Source organism: Chelonia mydas, chromosome 15 (assembly GCF_015237465.2).
Source record: "Chelonia mydas isolate rCheMyd1 chromosome 15, rCheMyd1.pri.v2, whole genome shotgun sequence".
Taxonomy (NCBI): domain Eukaryota; kingdom Metazoa; phylum Chordata; order Testudines; family Cheloniidae; genus Chelonia; species Chelonia mydas.
Window position 1 is genome coordinate 912,760 of NC_057856.1, and position 23,901 is coordinate 936,660.

Below are 23,901 nucleotides of genomic sequence, written 5' to 3' on the forward strand. Positions count from 1 at the left end.
GGAGGGGAAATACCAGCACCACCACCAACGTACTGAACCAAAAACCCACCCTCAGCGTGAACGCGTTCCCAGGCTCGTTGGCCTGTTTCTCGGGGCTGTGGCGGGCGCCCGGGCGTGAGACTTGTGGCAAGGTCACACCATATGATGAAACTTTAAGTCATCCGCATCTTTATATTAAGTTAGGATCTGAAGGTGGGGAGAGGGAGTGACTCCATATTTTCCAGCTTCATAGATTTATCATCCTTGATTTATGCGTGAAATGGGGTACAGTTCATTTCCGTGTGCTCGTAGAGCTAGTATCTTGAAATCTGGTCACTTGTTCATTATGGCCTGCTGAGGACGGAAGAGGAAATCCCAAATTTGACTTTTGATTTTTCCATCCGAAAGGTCATCAGTCTTTCTGGTCAGATTTCAGATCTTCAAGTGCCTTTCTGCGCAAGAATCTTGACATTTGACCCACTCATTCCTTAGAGATCTGCAGGATTGGGCCCCAAGGCATTAATTCACCTTTGTGGTTGGCCTATCAGCATTGGCTTCAACTTTAGGAGTTTTCTGCTTGTGGATCCTAACTCCTAAACTTGGAGGACGAAAGGGCCACAGGAGGCCGGTGGGGAAACGTCTCAGCGTTAGCTTATTTTGAGCACAGTTGTTTAGCTTATTTGTGTGTTAGTGAACACTAGAGTGCAGAACTAGAGGGTGCTGTTGGGAAGTGCCAGAATAAGATGAGAATGGGGATTGAGGGGAAAGGAAGTTGCTGGCATTTCTAAAAGAAGCCACACTCAGTAAATCCGTAATCCCAGTACTTTTTCCTGGAAGAGTTCAGTGTATTTCAGCAAAGGTCTTTGGCACTGTAAACTACAGCAGTGAGCCTGTGTCAGCCCACCTGGGATGCTGTTAAAACCATTCTTCCAGCTCAGGAAGTGTTTCCAGATAAAATACTTCATACGTTGATGACTGACTTGATTTCAGTGTTTGCCCAGTGGCTCCAGATACGCTTTGTAACTAGATGCTAACTTTTGTTTTGCAGATCTCTGTCTAAAAATCCTTCGGGAAGATAAGAGCTGCCTGGGGTCAGTGCAGATAGTCAAGTGGTAAGTGAATAACAGTGAAACTTAGGGCTTGCCTACACGAACAATTAGACCACGACAAGCTGGGGTATGAATCTATCCTGGACTAGTCTGCTGCACTCCAATGTCCGTGTGCACCCTGCTGGTACGCATGGACGGTTTGCTGGAGCGCTTCGATCTAGTCTTCTTTGAAATGGTACGAATTCAAGGTGCATTAAAGAGCTGTTAACCCACGTCAGCAGGGTGCACTCAGGCAGTTAGACTGCAGCAAGCTTACGTGGGGTTGATTTAATCTCAGTTTTCCGCAGTGTAACTGTTCGTGTAGACAAGTCCTATGATAAGATTATGCTGAACAGCAATATGGCATTGTACCATAGGCCTTTACTTCCTAAATTTGAAATCCTTCAGGGCCAATGATACTGGATTTGCCAAAGCAGTGCCCACTGATTTATTATAAAAGCTGTGTGTGCTTGGCACCGTATATAATGAAGACATGGTCCCTCGCCAACGAGCTTCCAATGTAAATGTGATCTTATTGACCTCAATGAGAGCGGGGTCAGGCCCTCAACTGAACAAACAAAGCAGGTAAGGGAGGAATGAGGCTCACTCTAAACAAAGTTGTGAGGTTACTTGTTTCCATAGGTTACGTATTTGCTATTTCTAGTTTTTCAGTGATTTTTATGCTTGATTGATTTTTAACTAGTATGTGCCGTTTTTTCTCTTCAGTGGAAGTTGTGTCTGTTTCTGGGGGCATAACTAGGCCCTTAGCTTTCTAGAGTTCTCGTTAATAAATGCATTTCAGAAACAGAGAGAGAAAGGTGGGTGAGGTAATATCTTGTGTTGGACCAACTTCTGTTGGTGAGAGAGACAAGCTTTCAAGCGTATACAGAGCTCTTCTTCAGGTTTCAGAAACATGGCATTACTCCTTCCTATCTGGAGAGGGAGTTGTTATAGGGAGTGTAGCACTTCTGTAAAAAGAAAAGGAGGACTTGTGGCACCTTAGAGACTAACACATTTATTTGAGCATAAGCTTTCGTGAGCTACAGCTCACTTCAGCACTTCTGTGTTGCTTCAATACTGTAAGAGCCCAATCCTGCAAATACTTATGGCTCAGCTATCTGCTGTGTCCTGTAAACACCAGGCTCAGATGAGGAGGCTGCAGAGGAGCCATATGCAGTTCTCCAGTCCTGGGGCCAGTTCTGCACTGTCTCAGGATAGTTTAGAGCAGCCTAAAATCATGACTGCAGCAGCACTCCAGCCATGCCTCCTTCCTCAGAGCTATGCCAAAGGAACACCCAGCTGGCTGGATCCATCAGCACAAAGAGGCCAGAATGGGGCCAACGATCTGGCCATTACTACCCAGTCTAGGGCTTACTATTCTGAGTAGTCCCAGGACGCCTGGTAAGAAGTGTTCACAGGACCAGAGCCTTAGTGTATAAACTGTGCACACATATGGAGGGGAGAAGAGACCCTTAATTGCTGAGTGACCTGAAGAGGGCGTTACAAGCTAAAAATGCTGTCAGCTCCGTACTGCTTAACGCTTGTAAATGTGCACTCTAAACTCCATCTAATAAGTGAGGATTTCCTGCTGCTAGACTGGCATGACTAGTTACTAACATTTCTTTCCTGGCAGGATTCAGGGCTGTTTTGATGCTTTGGAAAAGAACTATGTAAGTTTTTGTTTGATATTTTGGTAATATAATCTTTCTTCACTAACAATGGGCAAAATTCCGCTCTAGTTTTCCTTGTGCATTCCTGCAGGGGGCATCTCTGCTATATATTCGCCAGTGATCCCAGTGGAAACTGTACATACAGAACAAGTACACAATAGAGATCTGTGCCACAGGGAAGGAAGGAAAGCTGCTCTGTGTGTTTGTGACGTGGACTCTTACTCCTTTGGGTAGCGTAGCGTAGTAACCATTATTAGTGTCTAGACCTGCTTGTTGTGAATGGTTTCCACACTAATTTGCAGGCTGCAGGGTTCTCCCCTGCATTCTCTGTTCTACATTCACATCCTTTAATGGATGGATGCAGATTCTGTCAGTCAGAGCAAATCTCTCTCCCTGCCTTTGTTCTTTGCCATATTCTTCTCTGCTCCCTCTTTCCTTCACCCCTTCTTTTACCGTCTCCTTGCCTTTCTTTCCTCTTTCCTTTTTCTTCATTTTGTTGTCATCTCTGTTTTCCATACAGAGGCCAGGTCTACACCTCAGACTTATATCGGTGTAACTACATTGCTCAGGGGTGTGAAAAATCCATACCCCTGAGCGACATCGTTATACTAACCAACCACCCCCCACCCCATGTAGACAGACAGCGCTATGCTGAAAGAAAAGCTTCTCCGATTGATAGAGCTACTGCCTCTCAGGGAGGTGGATTAGCTCTGCCAACGGAAGACCTAAGAGCGTCTTGACTTAAACACTACGGCGGCGTGTGGCTGTGCCAATGCAACGTTTTTAAGTGTAGACCTGCCCTGAGTTTAGATTTCCTTTCCTTTTTGTATTCTTTCAAATACAAGGCTTGAGTACCTGGTTTCAGAGTAAATGCACATTTTTAAGTAATCCCAGCCCTCACTTACGCAATCTGAGGAAAATCTGACCTGTAAATACAAAGTGCTGATTGCTCTCTGCGTATCAGCGTTGTTCATCAGACTGTCATCTATATCTGAATGACTCTTACCTAAATCAGATGGATTCTTGTCAATATCTGCACTGCTGATCAGACTGACGCTTGTCTATGTCAATTCTACTGTTGTCGTAGATGAAATGATGTGAAATGTTCTGAACTCAAATACTTGCTTACCGACAAATCAAACAGTCAGCTTTAAATAGATAATGGTCTCCACCATTTAGAAGAGATTCAAACCCTCATACTTCAGCACATAAATCAACTTCTAACTGATAGGGATTAGGAAAAAACTCCTGTGAGCAGTTATTCCATAATTATCCACTCCCAGGTTTTTTGCACATTCCTTTGAAGCACCTGGTGCTAGTCAGCGTCATGGAGATGGTACTAGGCCAGGTGGGTCACTGGTTTGATCTACTGAGGCAGCTCCTTTGTTTCAGTCGGCAAGTGAACTAATGCTTTCTCTAGCCAACGCTTTCAAGTGGTTTACAAGGCTAGTGTCAAGTACAGTTCCTTGCCATAGTGCAGTCCATAGGTGAACAAGGTGTTAGGTGTCTGTGATGAAGTCCATATCAGAGATCAAAGACTGAAACCTCGTAGCTAATGGCAGGTGGGGTAAAAACAGTGAGATTCATAATAAAAAAGGGATCTTACATTGGACTTGAATAGAGAAGGGTGCCAGTATCAAGTAGCTTTAAATAGAAGGAATCTGTTAAGCGAGAACACTGTGAGGCAAGACTGGATGTACAGCTATTTTATAGATAGGGCCCTACCAAATTCACAGATTGATCCATTTTGGTCAATTTCATGGTCATGGGATTTAAAAAATAGTAAATTTCATGATTTCAGCTATTTAAATCTGAAATTTCCCTGTGTTGTAATTGTAGGGGTCCTGACCCAAAAAGGAGGTGAGGGGAGGGTCGCAAGGTTACTGTAGGGGGTGGTGCTGTACTGCTAAGCTTACTGCTGCAGACAGCAGTGCTGCCTTCAGAGCTGGGCAGCTGGAGAGCGGCGGCTGCTGGCCAGGAGCCCAGCTCTGAAGACAGAGCCGCCCCCAGCAGCAGCGCAGAAGGAAGGATGGCCTGGTCTGGGATTGCCACTCCTGGGCGCTGCTGCCTGCGGAGCTGGGCCTTCAGCCAGCAGCCGCCACTCTCTGGCCGCCCAGCTCTGAAGGCAGCATAGAAGTAAGGGTGGCAATACGATGACTCCCCCCCTAAAATAATCTTGTGACCCCCACACAACTCCCTTTTGGGTAGGTACCTCCAATCTGAGAAATGCTGGTCTCCCCCCTTGAAATCGGTATAGTATAGGGTAAAAGCACACAAAAGACCAGATTTCACTGGGGGAGACAAATTTCACGGTCTGTGATGTGTTTTTCATGGCCGTTAATTTGGTAGGGCCTTATTTATAGATCTTTCGAAAAATGTGATTGTTGTTCGGGGTCGGCTACCTTCAGCACGCGGCCCACCAGGGTAATCCGCTGGCGGGCCGCGAGATGTTTTGTCTACGTTGATGCGGCCCCCCGCAGCTCCCATTCCTGACCAATGGGAGCTGCGGAAAGCGGCGGGCTGCAGGGATGTGCTGGCCGCCGCTTCCCGCAGCTCCCATTGGCCGGGAATGGCAAACCGCGGCCACTGGTAGCTGCAGGGGGCCGTGCCTGCAGATGGTCAACATAAAGAAAATGTCTCGCGGCCGCCAGCGGATTACCCTGGTAGGCCTTGTGTCGAAGATTGCCGACTCCTGATGTAGTTAATAAAACTGGCCACAGGGTGTCACTGATGTTGCACCCAAGTGCATCTGAATTAGCAAGGGAATGTATGAAAAGCCCTGACTTGCAAACCATTGAATGTATTTAGTCCTTCATTACTCGAGGCACTTAGATTTTGACTAGGTTTTTATCTTCTCTTCCAGTTACATATGGCTGTCCTGGCAGTAAGTCGTCCGTTAAATGAATGCAAGGTGTTTTCCTTCCTCCACTGTGGTTGGATGAGACGTTAAGCCAAGGGCCCTTCTGCCCATCTCTGTCCGTACTTAGGGAGCGTTAAAGAGCTCATGGCAATGGAGTTAGCCTCAGTTTGGAGCAATAGCTTCTCTCTTCACAAGATAAATGTTAATGTCTTAGGTTGCATGGGAACATTAGCTGGATGCAGCTTTCGCCTCCATCAGTGGTGCAGAATATTCATCCTTAAATCACTACGGCCACGTCCACACTAGGAACAGTTTACTGGTATAGGAACACCAGTATATAATACTGGCAAAGTGCTCCTAGTGTGGATCCAGCTAAAGTAAAACAACCCCCCACAAGCAAAGCAAGCTATCCCAGTAAAAGCACAGCTTTGCTGGTATATTTGCATCTGCTGTAGAGACTTCTTTACACCCCCGGCTGATGTACCTGTGCCAGCAGAAGTCTGTAGCGTAATCAGAGCCCAGGTCTAGGATACTGATTACAAGCACTGCCATGTGCTTCACATTGCTGCTACCTTCCGCCTATGCCCCAGACAGAAATGGGCAACTGCCTCCTTCCCTTCCCATCTCAATGAGCACTCTCTTCAGTTGCCTCCTTGTTACCATTGATGGGACAAACCCTTTAGCCCTCAGGTTTCTGGCAAGTTGCCATTGGCACCCTTGGTGTTGCAGAGGTTGTGCACGGCCAGCCTCTGACACATACCTTTGTAAAGCACTTGTAGGTATTCTAGACACCGTAGCGAAGATCCGGGTAACTAATCCTCATGCATGAGGGCATTCATTGATCGCTGGTGAGGGTCAGGATCTCCCCTGAGCCCTGCAAAATTTCACATCATGGATGTTTTTTCCTTCTTACTCTGCAACAACAGGTATTGGCTGCTGCCAGAGGAAGGCTATTGTATAGACGGTCCTATGGTTTGATCTTTTATGGAGAGCTTGCCCCCGGAGCAGTGAAGTTGCGTCATTGCAAGCATTGGCCTGGGCTATACAACTCAGTCCCAAACCAGCAGCTTCACTGTTCCCATACCCAAGCTAGCGAGATTAAAGCTAGGTTGGGTATATCAGCTCAAGCTGCAGTCACAGCTAGGGCGACCACCTTTGTTGGATGGAAATAAGGGAAAGCCACAAGAAAAATAAGGGACAGCGCTTTATTTTAAGGGACATTTTAGGGAAACACGATTTACCTTAGCGTATCACGTGTAGATTTCTGCTGCCCTCCAGTATACAATGCAATTATGATAAGCATCACTTTAATGTTTAAAATGGTCAGGAGACATCGCTTAAGCGAAGGGATGGGTGGTCACCCTAATCACAACCCATGATTGCAGTCTAGACATACCCCGTGTTCTTAGGGCATGATAGAGATTCAGTTGTTTGATTACGTCTCACCTCTGCATTTTATCAGAGAGAAAGATGCATTCACTGTACTTTCTTAAAACAGATTTACACCAATCCCAAGGAGCCACAGGTAAGGAGTAGTCAAGCTCTACTTAGGGGGAAATCAATTGCAGGGGTGAGTTGTACTATATTTGGAATGGGCTCATAGGGTTAAATTCTGCCTTGATTTGACAGGTATGCATGGTTGAGCGAGGAGACATAAGCTACATCTTTCTCTTGTTCCTTCACCCCAGCAGACCAACTCGGATGCCAGGCAGAGTGGTGATCCAGTGCCCCTGTTGAGCACTAGGCTGTGGGCCTGTCTGTTGCACCTGGTGATGCTTGTTGGGTAGCTCAGGGGCATAGGTAGGACCTTGCTCCCTTCTGCTGAAGACCAGAAGCAGGAGCTGGGGATAATGCACACTGTTCCTTATGTCGTCATCTGTCCTGTAAAGACGGGACCTCTGCCCATCCACTCCTGTTCCACTGCCCCGCAATGCGGCTCATGGAAGAAGAGCAAGAATTTACTCCATATACTTAGCTACCAAGGCTGGGATTATTATCCCCCTCCAAAACCTTACCGAAACGCCCTTTAAATGTGTTATAGCCAGAGCTGTTGATGGTTTCTTATTTTCCCCAGAAAATGTTGAGTTTTCAGCAAAATATCGAAAACGGAAATATTTTCATTCTGATCTGCTGCCGCTGTCCCACAGGAGTTGTAGTTCCAACGCCTCGCGCTCCCATTCACCTCTACGAGTTCCCTGGAAGGACTGCATCTCCCATGATGCACCACAGGCCCCCTCTTGGCAAGGGAAGGGCGTGGCCAGGGGGCACCACAGGTCCCTCTTGGCAATGGCAGTTGCGTGGCCCGGGTGCATCACGCAGATGTAGTCTGGCTGGGGAGCCTGGCCCTTGAGGAAAATGGGAGCAAGAGGCACCTGGACTGCAGCTCCCATGAGACCCTGCAGCAGCATTTCAAAATCGACATTTTTCTGTGCTCAGGCAAAAAATTTTGACAAAAAATTATTTAGTCAGAAACCCAGTGTTCCATCGGAAACCCATTTGGATGCGGAATTTTCGACCAGCCCGAACCATAGCGTCACTGGTGTACGCTCTGGTTCGCATGCCGTTTGCATTATGGCCTCCTGTTTTAAGTGGCTCCTGCTTTTTCTCCTCCAACTTCCTTTTGAGTTGGAGTTTCTCATGTTTCTTCTCAGCCCAGAAGTGGGTTTGTATTTGCTTCTTTTAAGAAAATCTGCAGATGATTTTTGAGATCAAAATGGAGCCTAGTCAATAATTTGATGCTGCTAGACAGGCGTAGGAATGAGGAAGCATGGACACCAGAGAGTTTCCTCCACAATCTTTTGGGCTTTCTTTGGCAGCATGTTGCTGAAAGACTTGTTTTTTTCTGCTCCCTTTGTGAATGTCTAGAGGGTGACTGAGCTGTATCAGTTCAAATTCAAGTATACAAAGGACGGGCCCCAGATGGACATCCTCAGGTAATGGCTCTGTTTTATTTCTGAAAAATACACAGTGATAAATTTGCTTCATCAAAACATTTTTAAAGTGAAAACTGTCCCTTGTGATTGTATCATGCACCCCTCCAATATCACGAGGGGCTGAATGGCTTCATCTGCTATTGAACTCAGTGGAAATTAAGGGCACTCAGCATCCTGCAGGATCTGAATTCCTGCGCTGATGAGCTTACATATCACAGTACATGTGCTGTAACATCTCGATGCAGCAGAGCTGAATTAAGGACAAGATCGATGTATCCCACACCCACTCTGGGTAGCACTCTGCTGGTGGCGGCTGGGCCACACGTAGAGTTTGATGAGCCTACTACAGCCTTGGCTAACTGAGCAGGGGGTTGTACTTTAGGCAGGAGTGTCGTGCTTTGAAATTCAGAGGTCCCTCGTTCGATCTCTGGCTGCCAATGACCCACCCTGGCGTGCAGCATAATATCGACACCATGGGGATTGTTCTTCTTCAAACATTTGTTCGGCTCCCACTGTAGGTGCGTGTGCCCTGTGTGCGTGAGCCTGGAATCTTTTAGCTGCCAGTGTCTGCTGGGGCTGTACATGTGCCCCATCTGCCCCCTACGGCAGGGTGTAAAAGGAGGGGCAGCCCCAACAGCTACTCAGTTCTTTCTCACTGCCCATGGTAGCAAGTCACAGCCCACAGTGTCCTCCTGCTTCCTCTTAGCATTTTAGTAGTTTACGGTTGTAGGTAGTTAGCTTGGAGTTAGTGTATTTTCTTGATAAGTTTTAGTTAAGCTTGCTGCTAAAACAAACAAACATAAATTAAAGCAATTTTGCTTTCCATGAGTCTTTCCTCAGTACCAAGGAGTAAGTCTGATGGCAGAGAACAGGTCTCTGAGCTTTAAAATCTGCCCTGCCTGCAAGACTGTTCTGCCTGCCCATGATGCATCTAGAAAGTGTTTAGGGGAGTCTCATATCCCTAGCTAGTGTGCAATTTATAACTCTTTCTAAGCACATACAGAGGGCTCATGATGCCGGTTTAAAATTATTTTTAATGGAAAGATCTACGTGGAGTGTGTCTGACTCTGAGGTACCCCCTTGGGAACAGTCTCTTCTGACTTTGAAACCAGTTTCAATGAGTGCTTCAGCTGTAAGAGACATCTCTCTGGGAGACAGATCTTTGTCCTCAGAAGACTTCATGCTGCTGTCAAGCACTCTGAGTCTTCTTGTCAGTCCTCCTCAGGTCAATCAGTAGTTCCTGCTGCCGGAGCCAGAAAAGAAGAAAGATCTCCAGACAGGGCTCAGCATCGATTGCCATCCCTGGTACCAACAAAGAAGAGGACTTGTCTAAAATGGCTCCTTTGAAACCACACTGGTATTGTGAGCCTTCAAAGACTGGGAGGATCATGTTCCTTAGCTATGGTACTGCATCCTATACCTTCGGTGACTGGCAACATTATCTCGGTACTGTGGGCATCAGTACCATATATCTTGGAGTCATGGGTGCTTCCTTCTTCATCCACTAAAGTGGCTTTGACATCACCTTCTATCACTTTGGAACAGGAGTCCCCACTGCTAGATTTCTGTCCTTTTTCTCTAGTATGCAGGACTCTTTTGGTACCACAGCCGAATGTTCCGAAGATGAAATTTTTTCCGTGTCCAGCCTCTGTGGTGTTGGTGACTATCTCTTATGCTGTCAGATGTGAGGCTCTTCCTCTTCTACACCTCAGGAATCAGCACCTCTGTGAAAGGAATTTTATACATTTGCATCCTCATCTTTGCATGGCATCAGGAGCCCTTCTAGGAAGTCTCCACCTCACCTAGCAACATGTGAATGGCCTTGGAAGGAGTGCTTCAGAGAGGTCTCATGCCCTGGTTTCCACATTTGTAGTATCATATGCCTTTCCCATGTGGTTTGTAAACCTGGCCCTCTTGGTCTCTGTGGAGACCTCAGCCTCTTCCATTGACTGCTTATTTATGTGTGTCAAGAACCAGCCTGTGGGAGGATGCTTCCCGCCTGCCCCTGACCCTCTGGACCTTGTCATCGGTGCCTGCCCCTGCGAGCTCCTGCCGCCCCCTCTGCGTTACTGAACCATGCCTAGGACACAGCTGTACATGCTCATGCTCCATACTTTTAATTTCCTCACCCTCGTCTCCTGCCCCGACACCAAATGGCAGGGCCTCTTACCACCTGTGGAGGGTGAGGAGCCCTGCTGGGCCACTTTGGTTCCATGGCCCGCCGGGAATATTAGTTGGTGGCTCCTTCATAGAACCGTGTGCACAGGCATGTACTTGGTGCAGTACAGCCCCCTTCCTGACACTTTCCCCTTCTGTGGCATGAGGGAGATCCTGGTGCACATCTATCTCAAATGCATCAGGCTGCAGCCCCTTTTCTGGCTCCTCCTCCAGAACCTTCTCCTCAGCTTCTGGCTGCACTTTTCCCCGGACCTTCTGATGTCTGCACACCCTATCCGTGGCCCCATGAAGTTGCAAGACCTCCTGGTCATCTTCTTCCTGGCGCTGGCCAAAGTGGCCATCCACCATACCAGGAGGAGGATGCTGGACAGGGAAGTGCTCTGTGACTGTGGGGTTCTTCCGCTTCTTGCTTTGCTCACATATCCACATAGAGTTCCTCTTGGCCGCATCCACTGGCTCCCTGGTCACCTTCGAGGAGCAGTGGGCCTTATCTGGGGTTCTCTGCTCAGCGTCCCGCTCTGGCTTCCTGCTTTTGACCCTGTGACCCTCACTCCCATTCCTGTTTAATCATTTGCTATCCCCTGCTTTTACGTGAACCCTGGGTTTATTGGCTCCTCCCTTTAGGCTAAGGGAGAGGCCTTGAGAAGCCAACCCGCTCCCAGGATTTCAAGAGATTCATCGAGATCCAGAGTAAAATTGCCCTTTTCCCTTAGGGATTCTTTTAGGGAGTCTCATTCATCTCATCAGGAACTCCTGAAAATTGGTGAGGAAGTCCTCATGGAGGACTATGAGGACCAACCTGTTCCCTGGCCATCTGACAAGACCATGACTCTGTCTGATATGTCCACAATACGCAATGTCAGGGCGTTTAAGGACCCCCTTAAAAGAATGGTGGGTACTTTAGAGATTCTCCTGGAGAATGTCCAGGAGAGGTCACATAACTTATTGACATCCTGCACCCGGTATCCCAGGGTTGTTGGACCATGCCTATTAATGAAAGGCATTCTCGAGTTTGCCATCTAAGAGGGCAGATCATTTGTACTTTTTGAGGCGTTTGACTACTTTGTCACACAGCCAGGCCATGGGTCTTTGGTTGTAGTGATAGCTTAGGAAAGCTCTAAGCTGCCTGGGCCCCCTAAACTAAACCCAGGAACAAGGAGCCGAAGCAGATGGATCTTCTGGGGAGAAAAGTTTACTCATCTGCTAGTTTGCAGACTCGCATAGCTGATAATCAAGCCTTATTGGCTGACAACAATTTTCTTCAGGGGAAAGGTTTTACATCTGTCTGAAAAACCTCCTCAGGAGACCATAGATGAACGGAAGGCAGTGGCTACAGAAGGCCAGTTGGTGGCCAAGACAGCTCTGCAAGCCTCACTGGATGTCTGACGCTGCAGTATGTTCAATGACTGCTGCAGTCACTAAAACAGGGGTCGGCAACCTTTGGCACGCGGCCCGTCAGGGTAATCCCCTGGTGGGCTGCGAGACATTTTGTTTATGTTGACCGTCCGCAGGCACGGCTCCCCGCAGCTCCCAGTGTCAACGGTTCGCCGTTCCCGCAGCTCCTATTTTTACTTCTCTGTTAAAACTGTGTGTTTGGTAGTCATCACCTTGGCTGGCAGGATAACCAAAATTCAAGATTTGATGGTTCATTCTCTGTATACTTTGTTTCCTAAGGCATCATCCAGATTTTTTACCAAAAGCATTTTTGGTCTTCCATATAATTTATTGCCTTACCAATATGTTTTCGTAAGCTTCAAGATTCTCCTACAGACACTAAACTCTACTCACTAGACATACTTAGGGCTACGTCCTTTTATCTTTCCAGAAAAAAGCCTTTTCTTAAATCATCTCAACTTTTTGTAACTTGTGGTAGCAAGCCTGTATGCTCTCAAAGACTTTCTAAATGGGTTACAGGCCTCATTAAAATGTCCTGTTCTTTGAATAAACTACATGTAGGAGCCTAAGTCTCACTGAGAATCAATGGAGTTAGGGTCCTGTGTCTCTTAGGCACGCTTGAAAATTTTATCCCTGGACTAGCATGTCATGTTAGGACTGAAGTTAGGGCATTCAACACACTTCAATTAGAACAGGACGGACTTGAACATAACCTCTTTGAGTTTGTTGTACATGTGATTCTCACCCAATTCCCTCCATCCCTTAGAGGAAAATTATTTAGAAGCTAGTCAAGTAGGTGAAAGGCACTTGCATTGTGGCTGCTTGTGCCCAGTTTAGTCATGTACTAACAAGTGAATCATGACGCTTGTGTAATGAAGTTTATTGCCCCAGTTACAATATCTGTTCACTTGTCAATTACACGATTCTTAACTCTGGACTATTGTGTTCCTTCATGCCATCTCCCACTGTTGAAGGTCTGCGTCACTTCCCTATTCATGCTAGGCCTACATGAAAGCACTGAAGCTCTGTTACTGTAGTGGAAGACAAACCAGTGGGAGCTGAATATTTTTAATTGGGGTTTGGACATTAATGATTCAGTTGCTCTTTTATTTTGGCTACAGCACCAAAATGAGCTTTGCAAAGGGGGTGAGCAGTGAAGAGATTAAGAAAGGTAGCATCCTGCTGATCCGTAAGCTGTACCTCTTAATGCAGAACCTCGGGCCCCTTCCCAATGACATTATCCTCACCATGAAACTCTTCTACTACAGTGATGGTAAGTGGAAAACAGTCTGCCCCGTCGAGCTGATTTCCCCTCCTGTTAGCTCCCATGAGCAACGCATGCCACCGTAAAAGGGAACAAAGGCTAGAAAGGTGAAATCTGGACCCAGAAAGCTGTTGTGATGAGACAGCATGCAAAACAGAATAGTGCCATTCAGTGCATAAAAATGTGGCACCTGCTTTTTAAGGAAATAGTCACAAACGGTGTAAGAAATACAGCTGGGCAATGGAAAAGGGACACATCCTTTCCCTTTACCTCAGTATGAGGAGCAAAAATACTTCTGGTATTTCTCCAGAAAGTGAGTGTATAAATGGCAACACAGAGGCCCAAGTTTATTATCTCTGAGTGACTCTGGATCAGATGTGCTCTGTTAATAGACTTTGAAGCCAGAAAGGACTGTTATGATAATCTAGTCTGACATCTTGCATAATAGATCATAGGACAGAATTTTTATCACTTCTGTAAGAGATTAGCCAGGATTTGAATTTGCATACAAAGCAGGAGGTTTCCACTAGACCACCAAGCCACTGCAAGTTTACGCATAAAAAGATATTTTTTCCTCCTAGGTGCCAGCCCCGCAAACTTCGATCTGACATTAAACTGGTCTCTTTCTTTCTTGTGTATCTTCACTAATAATAAAGATTCTGTAGAGCAAATGCTGCCCAGTTGCACCTCTTCAACCTCACTGCCTTCAGCTGGGTTAGATGATGTAAATGAGGGGAGAATATGAAGATAGTGGGGTTACCCACGTATATCTGGGCAACAGGGGGCTGCAGAAAGACTTGTGGAGGCTTCTCTCGCCATTGGGCTGCAGAAGCTTTGATGTCCTGGGGACGATGTTTCCTTTGCACTTCACACCCCAATTGAATCTATCCAGAGCCGCGTCTAATTACTTGGGCTAGGTTCTGGATTTGTCCATTATTGCAGATTAAAGTGGCTTAGAATTTAGTCTCTCTATCAACCGAGGACCCTCTTTCCTGCGCAGTAACTCCTGATGATTACCAGCCCCCTGGCTTTAAGGAAGACAGCAGCCCAGATAACCTGTTGTTTGATGGAGATCCTGTCAACCTGAAAGTTGGGTCCATATCCACTGGGTTTCATATCCTGAAAGTAAGAGTGACAACTGAGAGCAGGAGGATGAGGACATTGGGAAGCAGCCTGATGCAGGAGAACGGCCCTACTGAGATCTCCCATCAAGGGCTGGATTGTGACGAAGAAGAAGAGGGTATTACCAAGGTAAGGAAATGGCTCCAAGTCACCAGCAGTTACTATGGGGAGTGGGCTCTGCCTTTATAGTCTCCCCTGAAAAGAGAGACGTTTTCTAAGAATTCCAGCTTTAACCTGTTCTTGCTTAGCAGTATTCTGAGGTATGGCAGCAGTGCTGTAGTGCCATGAGCAGGGTGCTAGACGTCAGTAGACCTAACGTTTTTTTCCCAACATTGCACTGACTCACCGGGCAAGTCACATCCTCTCTCTGTATCTCATTTGCCCCATCTGCAAAACGAGGCTAAAGACACCAACCCACCCTTGTAAAGAGCTTTACAATCTATGGGTGAAAACCTGTACAACGGCTGCTGGTGCTAAAACTCTTGGTTTGGACGTCGTAATAATGTCTCTAGTCTTGAACACTGGGGGTGAAATCATGGCCTCATTGAAATCACTGGTACAACTCCTAGGATTGCATACTGGCAGTGTAGGAAGGAAGGCAGAATGATGGGGAACTGGGTTACATAGTTGTAATTTATGGTCTCTGAATGTGACTTCTCCATAGACCCATCCTGGTTCTTCTTGTCCATTGGGTCTAGGTGTGGACCAGTGTTTTAAAATTTTCCCAGTAGTAAGTGACCTGACGTTGATTTGTAAGTTGTACCAGGTTTTTGTTCTGAGTGCACAATCTGAGCATGAGAATCTGTGAAGGAGATTGTCAAGGTTCCTTCCCCACTCTGAACTCTAGGGTACAGATGTGGGGACCTGCATGAAAGACCCACTAAGATTATCCTTACCAGCTTAGGTTAAAACTTCCCCAAGGTACAAACTTTTACCTTTTGTCCTTGGACCTTATGCTGCCACTACCAAGCGTGTTAAACAAAGAACAGGGAAAGAGCCTACTTAGAGATGTATTCCCCCCAAAATATCCCCCAAAGCCCTCCACCCCCTTTCCTGGGGAAGGCTTGATAAAAATCCTCACCAATTTGCATAGGTGAACACAGACCCAAACCTTTGGCTCTTAAGAACAAGGAAAAAGCAATCAGGTTCTTAAAAGAGAATTTTTAATTGAAGAAAAAGTAAAAGAAAAACCTCTGGAAAACAGGAAGGGAAATACCTTACAGAGTAGTCAGATTCAAAACATAGAGAATCCCTCTAGGCAAAACCTTAAGTTACAAAAAGACACAAAAACAGGAATATACATTCCATCCAGCACAGCTTATGTTACCAGCCATTAAACAAAACAGAATCTAACACATATCTAACTAGATTGCTTACTAACTCTTTACAGGAGTTCTGACCTGCATTCCTGCTCTGGTCCCGGCAAAAGCATCACACAGACAGAGAGAGAGAACACTTTGTTTCCCCCCTCCAGCTTTGAAAGTATCTTGTCTCGTCATTGGTCAGGTGCCAGCGAGGTTATCCTAGCTTCTTAACCCTTTACAGGTGAAAGGGTTTTTCCTCTGGTCAGGAAGGATTTAAAGGTGGTTAGCCTTCCCTTTCTATTTATGACAGAGATCAATTCAGGGAGCCAATTGTTTGTAGCCGAGTAATCCAGCTTTTCTGGATTGTCCCTCTGCCCCCAGCCACCCTCACCTCCCCGACCCACCCCCCACCCGGCTGGTCCCTGCGCGCTGACCGGCGGCTCCGGCCCGTTACCGGCCAGTCCGGCTCTGACAGCTCCGCCCCGCCTCCCCCGGCCGGGCACTTCCGGGGTCAAAGGGCGCTTCCGCCACCAGCAGGAAAGGCGGCCCCGGCGGAGTCCTCCTCACTCCCTCAGGGCCACGGCCCCTCCGCCAGCCCCGGGCCTGGCCCCCGCCGGAGCCCGGCCGCCCTGCGCTCTCCCCGGCGGGGTGGCGCTAGCGGGGCGGAGGGGCAGCCACCCCGTCCCTGAGTGCCGGGTCTCTGAAGAGGGTCCCCTGGATCCCACCTGGCCCAGGGCCGCTGTGGGCGAAGGCTGACGATGCCCCGCGGGACGGGAGAGGCCAGGCGGCTGGAGATGGCGCCGTGTGCAGCCTCCATTCGCTGGGCTTCCCTCTGACGATGAGGCTGCTGCATGTCCCACCTCACCCACGGCAGGCTCAGCCCGTCCCTGGCCCATCGCCAGCAGGGCCCTTTGGCGAACCTTAGAGTCCTAGTAGTAGTATCCTAGAAGATCAGGGCTGGCAGGGACCTCAGGAGATCATCTAGTCCCACCCCCTGCTCAAAGCAGGACCGATCCCCAAGTTCTGCCCCAGATCCCGAAATGGTCCCCTCAAGTGTTGAACTTACAACCCTGGGTTTCACAGGCCACTGCTCAAACCACTGAGCTATCCCCCCCGACCACTGCGCCGCTTGACGGATGCTGCAAAGGGAACACAGCCCGGAACGCAATGGCTGCCGTTCACCTGACTCACAGACGGACCCAGCAGGGCCTGGATGGGCGCTTTGCCTCCATAGTCCTCATCCCTCAGATGCCCGCAACCCACAGGGTTTGCCGACATCGATAGCAGATATCGGAGGGGGAGCCATGTTTGTCTGTATCCACAAAGACACTCCACGCATCTGAAGAAGTGTGGTTTTTACCCACGAAAGCTTATGCCCAAAGAAATCTGTTAGTCTTTAAGGTGCCACCAGGCTCCTCGTTGTTTCAGGAGCAGATGTCTCTCTAGAATGACATGATTAGCTGAGCTTTCAATAGCCAGTCAATCATTAAGGGGCTTGATTCAGTGCCCAGGGAAGTCGATGGGACGTTTGTGTTTTTTCCTTGTGCGCCAGGGTGGTAGCACTTTCCCATATCTGTCATAGGCGCTGACTCTGTGGGTGCTCTGGGGCTGGAGCACCCATGGGGAAAAATTGGTGGGTGCTCTGCACCCACCGTCAGCTCCCCGCCCCGCCCCCCGCAGCCCCAGCTCACCTCCGCCTCCTCCCCTGAGCATGCCACGTGCCGCTTTTTCCCCCTTGCTCCCAGCACTTAGGCCGCGAAACAGCTGGGAGGGAGTGGGGAGGAGGGGGAACTCGGCGCACTCGGGGAAGAGGCAGGGATTTGGGGAAGGGGTCCAATAGGGGCAGGGTGGGGGCAGAGTTGGGGCGCGGACTTTGGGGAAGGGGTTGGAATGGGGGCGGGGAAAGGGTGGAGTCAGGGCGGGGGGGGGGGCGCAAGCGCCCACCAGCGCCTGGGAAAGTTGGCACCTATGATAGCTGTACCACCTCACTGAATGAAATAAAATCTCCAGCACCATGCTAGCCGCATGAGTAATGCTACCTAACTTCAGAGGCTTAACTGCTTCACTGCTGCTGAATATGCCTGGTATGTGAGCAAAATCCACGGCTGCAATTGTCCTCGTGTACTAAATGCTTCATGGTGTTGTGGTGTCTTTTCAGTCCCAGGTTAGAATGACAGCGGAAAGGGGATGCAGGAATGGAGCATCAGCTGCAAAGTGGATGAGACGTTACGTAATATAATAAAAAGAGATTTTTACAAAAAAAGGACGGTTAGATTTTTTTTTTCCTGTGGAAGATGACAATGCAGCCTGTTACTTATCCTTCTGAGTCTTTTCCAGTTCACTGGCAATGGGAAGGCTCTGAGTATAGCAATAATTTGTACATGTATAGTGCTTTCCACCTGAGGATCTCAAAGTACTTTGCAAACTTAAATAAGTTAAGCTTCCCAGCCCACATGTGGTGGGGGAGGCAAGTATCACAATTTGCAGATGGAATAAATGAGGCCCAGAAAATATGTGATTTGTCTAAGTTCACACAAAAGTCCGTGCCAGAGTAGGGAATACAGCTTAGACCTTCCATGTGACCTTTGTGTCTAAGAGCTTATGAACATGGGAAAGTTATACCAGTATAAGGTAAGGTGTGAATATAAACCAGTGTAGTTATACTGCTATAACACCTTGTGTGTAATATCAGAGGGCTGCCTTTGCTATAGCTTTTGTTGGAAGGATTTTAAACTAAACCAAATCAAGCCACTCTTATTCTGGAATAACTGGGCATATAGGAGTGTGTACTGGTATCACGATATTGGCTCAATTATGCCAGTGTAAGTATACTGGTATAACTGGCAAAACTCTCCTGTGTGGACGAGCCCAAAGGCAGAGAGAAACATCCAAAAGTTACTCAGCTTTCAGTTTCAGCAGTGTAGTTCTTTTGGGTGCAAAAAGCAAAAGGACAATTCTGGCTACAGCAGAAATCTGTAAGGATCTGATCCCACGCCCAATTTTAAAATAAAACTCCTTCCACTGTGGCAGACAATTGGAATATGACTTTTTCTCCCAAGTGTTTGTATCATGCAGATCGTAAGCCTGCGGCTGTGCTAGTACAAAGCAGACTTCGTCTTCGAAGCACTTTTGCAAACAATTAATTAAAGCTCCCAACCCTATTGTGAGGGAGGTATTATTTTACAGATGAATAAACAGGAACAGAGAGGTAAGTGTGGGAGCCATGAAAGTACTTAGGTGCCTAAAGCCTGTTTTTAGGCATAACTGTTATCGAGAAAAGTCCAACATGACTGCCGTTTAACCCTGTTGCAACTAAAGTCACTTTCCACCTAAGTTTTTGCAGTAAAAGTTTCCTAGGTGCCTACATTTCTGCCTCTGAGCAACCACACTTGCTGCCTCATTCCAGGCACCTAGCTCCTGCCTAAGCCCCAGAGTGATCCAGGCACCGGGGACCGATAGGTGTTTGGCCACCTAAGTTGCATCGAGGGCCTAATCCAGTAGGCGTGCTTGGAGGCCACCTGGCTCCACACAAAAGAACTGGAAAGAGGAGGTCATTCTAGCTCTTTCTCTGTCCCAATTCATATTAAATTAAAGTGGAACAGTTTCAATAGGAGATTGAGGGATGCCCCCCACATCAGCATCTTCCATAGCCTAGTGGTGGCAAATCCCTGTTCAAATCTTTTCTCCCACTCTGGCAGAGGAGGGACTTGAAGGGGGTGTCTTCTATAGTCTGACTGAGTACCCTAACTCCTGGGCTGAAGGTTACAAAGGGGGGCTGCCTCTTTCCCCGCACTCACGGCTGTTTCGTATGGAGTTAAGCAGCCGCTGATGGACCCCACACACCACGTGGTTGGGCGGCAGAATGCTTCTCTTCTCCAGGTTCACGAGTCGCAAGCAGAGCGAGGTGCCTCTTTGAAACCTGGACTGAGATGCCCAACTCAGAGGGGGGGGGACTCAGCACACACCCCTTTTGTCTGCATCCCCTATCGGCTAACTTAGGTGTTTGTATGGGAGCCTAGGCGCCTGCCTCAAGTTTGGTGGATCTCAGTGCTGTTCCTGTGATTTTCTAGGCACCCAGAAATTAGGTGCTGTGACGTTCAGTATTGCAGTCCCTGGGACCCCTTGTGATCATGGCCTAAGTGACTTTCTCTAGACCATAGAGGGAATTTGTGTTCAAGCCAGAACCAAAATGTTCTTGGTTGCCAGGCCTGTGCTCAGGGCCACCAGGCCACACTGTAAATTCCACCCTATTCAAATTATGACCTAATACTTGGTGATGGTGTTTAGATGGTTTTGTTTATCGTTCACGATTTTGGTTTGTAAAGAACAAATAGGCCGCCATGTTGGACAGCCTTTTTATTCCCTTCAGGAAAAAAAGGCGGGAAATCTAGTGGCTAGTTGCTAGACAATGAAAGGATTATCTAGGCTGGGAAAGAGCGGGAAGGCGTTGCTTCTCCTTTTGCTCTTACCTTGGAAAGAAGGGAAGCGGTCAGACACCAGTTATCCACCTAGATAACAGCTCACCTCGGAAGGGAAAATATGTAGATTATTGTTCGGGTTTATTATTTGAAGGGAAGCATCCATCCATGCACAGGGTTTTACCTTGAGTGGTTAGGGCTCTCACCTGCAGACAGGGCGTCGCAAAGGGGTTAGGGTGGAAGTTAGTTAGGCCTCTCACCTGAATCATTGTTGTTCATTGCCATTCTCTGCTGCGGTAGCTATTCCAATGGTGATCGTGGTCCGGAGAGTCGTCATCATCTATCGAGTCCCGGTCTCAGCAGCAGCTTCTGGACAGGGTAGAGAGAGCAGTTATCATAGAATCATAGAATATCAGAGTTGGAAGGGACCTCAGGAGGTCATCTAGTCCAACCCCCTGCTCAAAGCAGGGCCAATCCTCAACTAAATCATCCCAGCCAGGGCTTTGTCAAGCCTGACCTTAAAAACTTCTAAGGAAGAAGATTCTACCACCTCCCTAGGTAACGAATTCCAGTGTTTCACCACCCTCCTAGTGAAAATTTTTTTCCTAATATTCAACCTAAACCTCCCCCACTGCAACTTGAGACCATTACTCCTTGTCCTGTCCTCTTCTACCACTGAGAATAGTCTAGAACCATCCTCTCTGGAGCCACCTCTCAGATAGTTAAAAGCAGCTATCAAATCCCCCCTCATTCTTCTCTTCTGTAGACTAAACAATCCCAGTTCCCTCAGCCTCTCCTCATAAGTGATGTGTTCCAGACCCCTAATCATTTTTGTTGCCCTTCGCTGGACTCTCTCCAATTTATCCACATCCTTCTTGTAGTGTGGGGCCCAAAACTGGACACAGTACTCCAGATGAGGCCTCACCAATGTCGAATAGAGGGGGACAATCACGTCCCTCGATCTGCTCGCTATGCCCCTACTTATACATCCCAAAATGCCACTGGCCTTCTTGGCAACAAGGGCACACTGTTGACTCATATCCAGCTTCTTGTCCACTGTCACCCCTAGGTCCTTTTCCGCAGAACTGCTGCCTAGCCATTCGGTCCCTAGTCTGTAGCAGTGCATTGGGTTCTTCTGTCCTAAGTGCAGGACCCTGCACTTATCCTTACTGAACCTCATCAGATTTCTTTTGGCCCAATCCTCCAATTTGTCTAGGTCCCTCTGTATCCTATCCCTGCCCTCCAGCGTATCTACCACTCCTCCTCGTTTAGTATCATCCGCAAATTTGCTGAGAGTGCAATCCACACCATCCTCCAGATTATTTATGAAGATATTGAACAAAAATGATTATCACTCGTCCCGTGGTAATTCCTATGTGAAAGAGTGCATGCCCTCCTCTCATTCCTTTGTTCATCCCATTCCTTTTTCGGTTGTTTCAGTGGTGGTTTTCTGTAATTATTTTATATAAGCTCTGATAGATGGGCTATGCTGAGGGAATCTTGGGAGACTTCTGTTGGCTCCCCACAGGTTTCTGAAAGTAGGGTCCTGAAATAAATGACAAAATAATTTTCTCTAGACCGTAGAGGGAATTCATGTCCAAGCCAGAACCAAAATGTTCCTGGATGCCAGGCCTGTGCCCAGGGCCACCAGGCCACACTTCCCTAACATCTGTTTTCACAATAACCCTTTCATTGTAAAAGGGTGACACAAATGTTCACGTGGTATGAAAATAGAGCTGGTGTAAAATACAAAAATAAATGTCTCCTATTCTGTTACAGGAGAGCCACGGGGATCTGGTTACCAGAATGACAGCCAGTGCCTGTCACAATCAGATATCTGCAGTTAAACTTTCCACCCACTGATTTCTTAAGCTCTGTTTTCTCTCGGGTATTTGAGGCGATTCCTGTACAATACAAGCCTGACACTGCAGGACAAGTACCATTCTTGTCAATTAACACAGGCCCAACTGAAGTCAAAGAACAGGTTAGGCTTGTCAAGCTTATAAATGCACACTAAACCCAGAGGAATCAGACATTCCAGAACGAACCTTAACATTGGGGAACCTGTTACAAGCAGCCTTCTGGAGAGCAAAATATTTCCATTTCTGAAAGCTGGATTGTTGGCAGGTCCAATACACGTTTTTTAACCAGACACACGATTCTACTGTATTTGTGGAATTTCAACAAGTACTGTTGCAACTGGTGGTGTGAGGAGGAAGAAGAGAGATCTGATGGTGATGACTGGGTGCTGGTGGATGCTGCAGATAAAAACGTTGGGTTGCTGTTGGCATTCACAGAGCATCTCCATGGGGATTGGCGCTTCTGGGGCGGAGAAAAGAGCACTGACTGGTGGGCTGCATCGTAATGCAGGTTTGGGACGATGCAGAACTTTCGCATGCACAAGGCCATATTCCTGGATCTGTGTGCCGAGCTCATCCCAGCGCATGAACACCAAAAGAGAGCTGCAAGGACAGTGGAGAAGCAAGTGGCGATCACACCTTGGAAGCTTGCAACACCAGATTGCTAAGAGTCAGTGAGCAGTCAGTCCAGAAAATCCACAGTGAGGGCCAGTCTCATCCAAGTGTGCAAAGCCATTAAGCATCTCCTGCTCCACAGTACACAACAGCTGTTAGAAGAGCCAACCATGGAGCTGTATAGCTAAGGGAGGCCTAAAAAGAGCATTTAACAGTCAGCTATAGTGGTGTTGTGTGATACTTTTATGAATTAGTGAGCCTGGTGTGTAAAGATCTTAAATATGTCAAGGTTATTGACTCCCATAATCAACTTTGTAATGGCTCATTTATGCTTAGTATAAACTAATAAATATTCTCAGAGTTTCCAAAAATATAATTTTATTGTGTGCAAAGAGACAGGAAACAAAGTGCAAATATACAAGTTAAAAACAGTTTAGCAGCACTGTAAAAATATGACTAAGGCTACGATTTTATGACGGAGGTCGCAGAAGTCACAGACTTCCGAAGACCTCCATGACTTTACCTGCTGGCGGTTGGAAGCTACAGGGTACCCCTGCCACCCAAGGCAGTCGGGCGGACCCGGAAGCTCCCAGCCACTGTGGGCAGCAGGAGGGACCCCGCAGCTTCTTGCTGCTGCCGGTGCCAGAGGGCTCTGAGCAGCCAGGGGCAAGGGGGAACTCCACAGCTCCTGGCTGGCCCCTGCAGCTCCTGGCCTCTGGTGGTGGGGGACACCGCAGCTCAGGGCTGAGAGAGAGGGGGAACCTGGAGCTCCAAGCCCTCATGGTGCTGGGGGACCCCGGAGCTCCCTGCCAGGCCCCCACAGCTGCTCAGTGGCTCCCCATTTTGTGATGGATCTTTTTAGTAAAAGTCAGGGGCAGGTCACGGGCAATAAAGAAAAATTCACCGAAGCCGATGACCTGTCCCTGACTTTTACCAGAAAGATCCATGACAAAATCTTAGCCTTAAGTATGACCCATGCTTATAAAAATTATAAATATGGAAACAATAAACCTACAGGATGGCATATTAAATACATATAACAGTATTTCATTCCTGTTACAAAACATGTAGCACAAAGTGCGTGGTGGCTAACGCTGTGGCTATCACAGAGTGGCGTAGTCATGGTTCTCTTTGTTTTCCCCTGGCGTGGAGGGGTAGGGGGAAGAGTTCATGGCACATTGCCACATTGATGGGCATAGGGAGCAATGACCATGGA

General features: G+C 47.7%; 2 protein-coding genes across 2 annotated transcripts in view; both read left to right on the top strand.

Moving 5' to 3' along the window:
* The window catches only part of LOC102938571 (acyl-CoA dehydrogenase family member 11), a 48,329-nt gene extending 47,250 nt beyond the window's left edge, over window positions 1-1,079 (top strand). Inside the window, exon 15 of the mRNA XM_043529934.1 lies at window positions 1,028-1,079. The gene's annotated coding sequence lies outside the window, so the exon portion shown is untranslated. The remainder of the gene's footprint in view (window positions 1-1,027) is intronic.
* A 5,971-nt stretch (window positions 1,080-7,050) lies between these two features.
* On the top strand, window positions 7,051-23,160 carry LOC119563799 (HORMA domain-containing protein 2-like; the record flags this gene model as incomplete). Its single annotated transcript, XM_037878993.1, has 5 exons — window positions 7,051-7,122; window positions 8,463-8,530; window positions 13,225-13,376; window positions 14,368-14,618; window positions 21,991-23,160. Coding segments are annotated over 5 exons (627 nt in total), but the record flags the coding sequence as incomplete, so codon positions are not given.
* Between the last annotated feature and the right edge of the window lie 741 nt (window positions 23,161-23,901).